Source organism: Colobus angolensis, unplaced genomic scaffold, assembly GCF_000951035.1.
Source record: "Colobus angolensis palliatus isolate OR3802 unplaced genomic scaffold, Cang.pa_1.0 Scaffold21, whole genome shotgun sequence".
Lineage (NCBI taxonomy): Eukaryota > Metazoa > Chordata > Mammalia > Primates > Cercopithecidae > Colobus > Colobus angolensis.
Window position 1 is genome coordinate 2997344 of NW_012115266.1, and position 1182 is coordinate 2998525.

At 54.9% G+C, this 1182-nt stretch overlaps 1 protein-coding gene across 1 annotated transcript in view; it reads right to left on the reverse strand.

The window, feature by feature from the left end:
* RHOD (ras homolog family member D) overlaps nucleotides 1-1182 on the reverse strand; it is a 23114-nt gene that overhangs the window by 1725 nt on the left and 20207 nt on the right. Inside the window, exon 4 of the mRNA XM_011942760.1 lies at nucleotides 558-692. Coding sequence (XP_011798150.1) covers nucleotides 558-692 — 135 coding nt within the window. The remainder of the gene's footprint in view (nucleotides 1-557; nucleotides 693-1182) is intronic.

A 1182-nucleotide genomic window follows, 5' to 3' on the forward strand; every position in this document is an offset into this window, starting at 1 on the left:
CTGGGACTACAGGCACCCGCCATCACACCACCTGACTAATTTTTTTGTAATTTTGGTAGAGATAGGGTCTCACTATTTTGCCCTGGCTGGTCTCGAACTCCTGAGCTCAAGTGATCCACCCACCTTGGCCTCCCAAGTGCTGGGATTACAGGCGTGAGCCACCGTGCCCAGCCAGCCTTCCTTGTGTTTCTTACCTCCATTCTGGGCTGGGCCTCTTTGCCTCCCAAGGCACCAAGAAATGAACTTCCTATGAACCCGGGCGTGTAGCAGAGGATCCCACAGTCTGAATATGTGGGCCTCCTCTCTGGGTCTCAGGCTGGTGGTGGAACTGCCTCTGATACGCCTACTTCTTTGCTCTCCCTTCCGCCAGTGGAGCCTCCCAGCATATTCTAGGGACCATTTCCAAGTGCTGGAAGTTCCTGACACCGACAGCCTCTAAGACGACCCCAGCTCTGACCTACACCCTGAGCGTGCGGGACGCCTGGTGCCACTGAGAGGCATCCAGAGGTCCCCTTACCCAGTCCTCCCCAACCCCCACCTCAGGCTGGGTTTCCTACCCTGTGGTAGGTCACAGGCTCCAACCCGTTTCTTCGGAGCTTGTTCACCAGTGATTTGTCCTTGCGCAGGTCAGTCTTGCAGCCCACGACGATGATGGGCACCTTCTTGCAGAAATGATTCACTTCTGGGTACCACTGCAGGGGGGCGAGGGGGCATGTACGAGTCCTTGAGAGTTCTGGCCCTCTCAGTGGGCCACTCTCCTGCTCCCCAGCCCGAGCTCTGATATTGATAATCAGTACAGCCAGCATCTAGGGAGAAACTATTTGGTACCAGACTCTCATCTAAGAATTTACACATATGGACCCATTAATTCCCCAAGGCCCGGCAGCAAGTTGATAACCAATCCCACTGTACAGATGTGGTAACTGAGGCACAGAGAGGCGATGTAACTTGGCCTTGGCTGGAAATGGCAGGATTTGAGTCTGGGGGTGGGGCTCAGAGCCCTGCTCCTGCCCTTCTAGAATCCTGCCTCTCTGCAGGGTAAGGGCCCTCACAGACACCCACTAAACTGAGCAAAACATATAAGGAAATAAGGGATCCTTTAAAAACAAATCCGGAGGCTGGGCGCGGTAGCTCAAGCCTGTAATCCCAGCACTTTGGGAGGCCAAGACGGGCGGATCACGA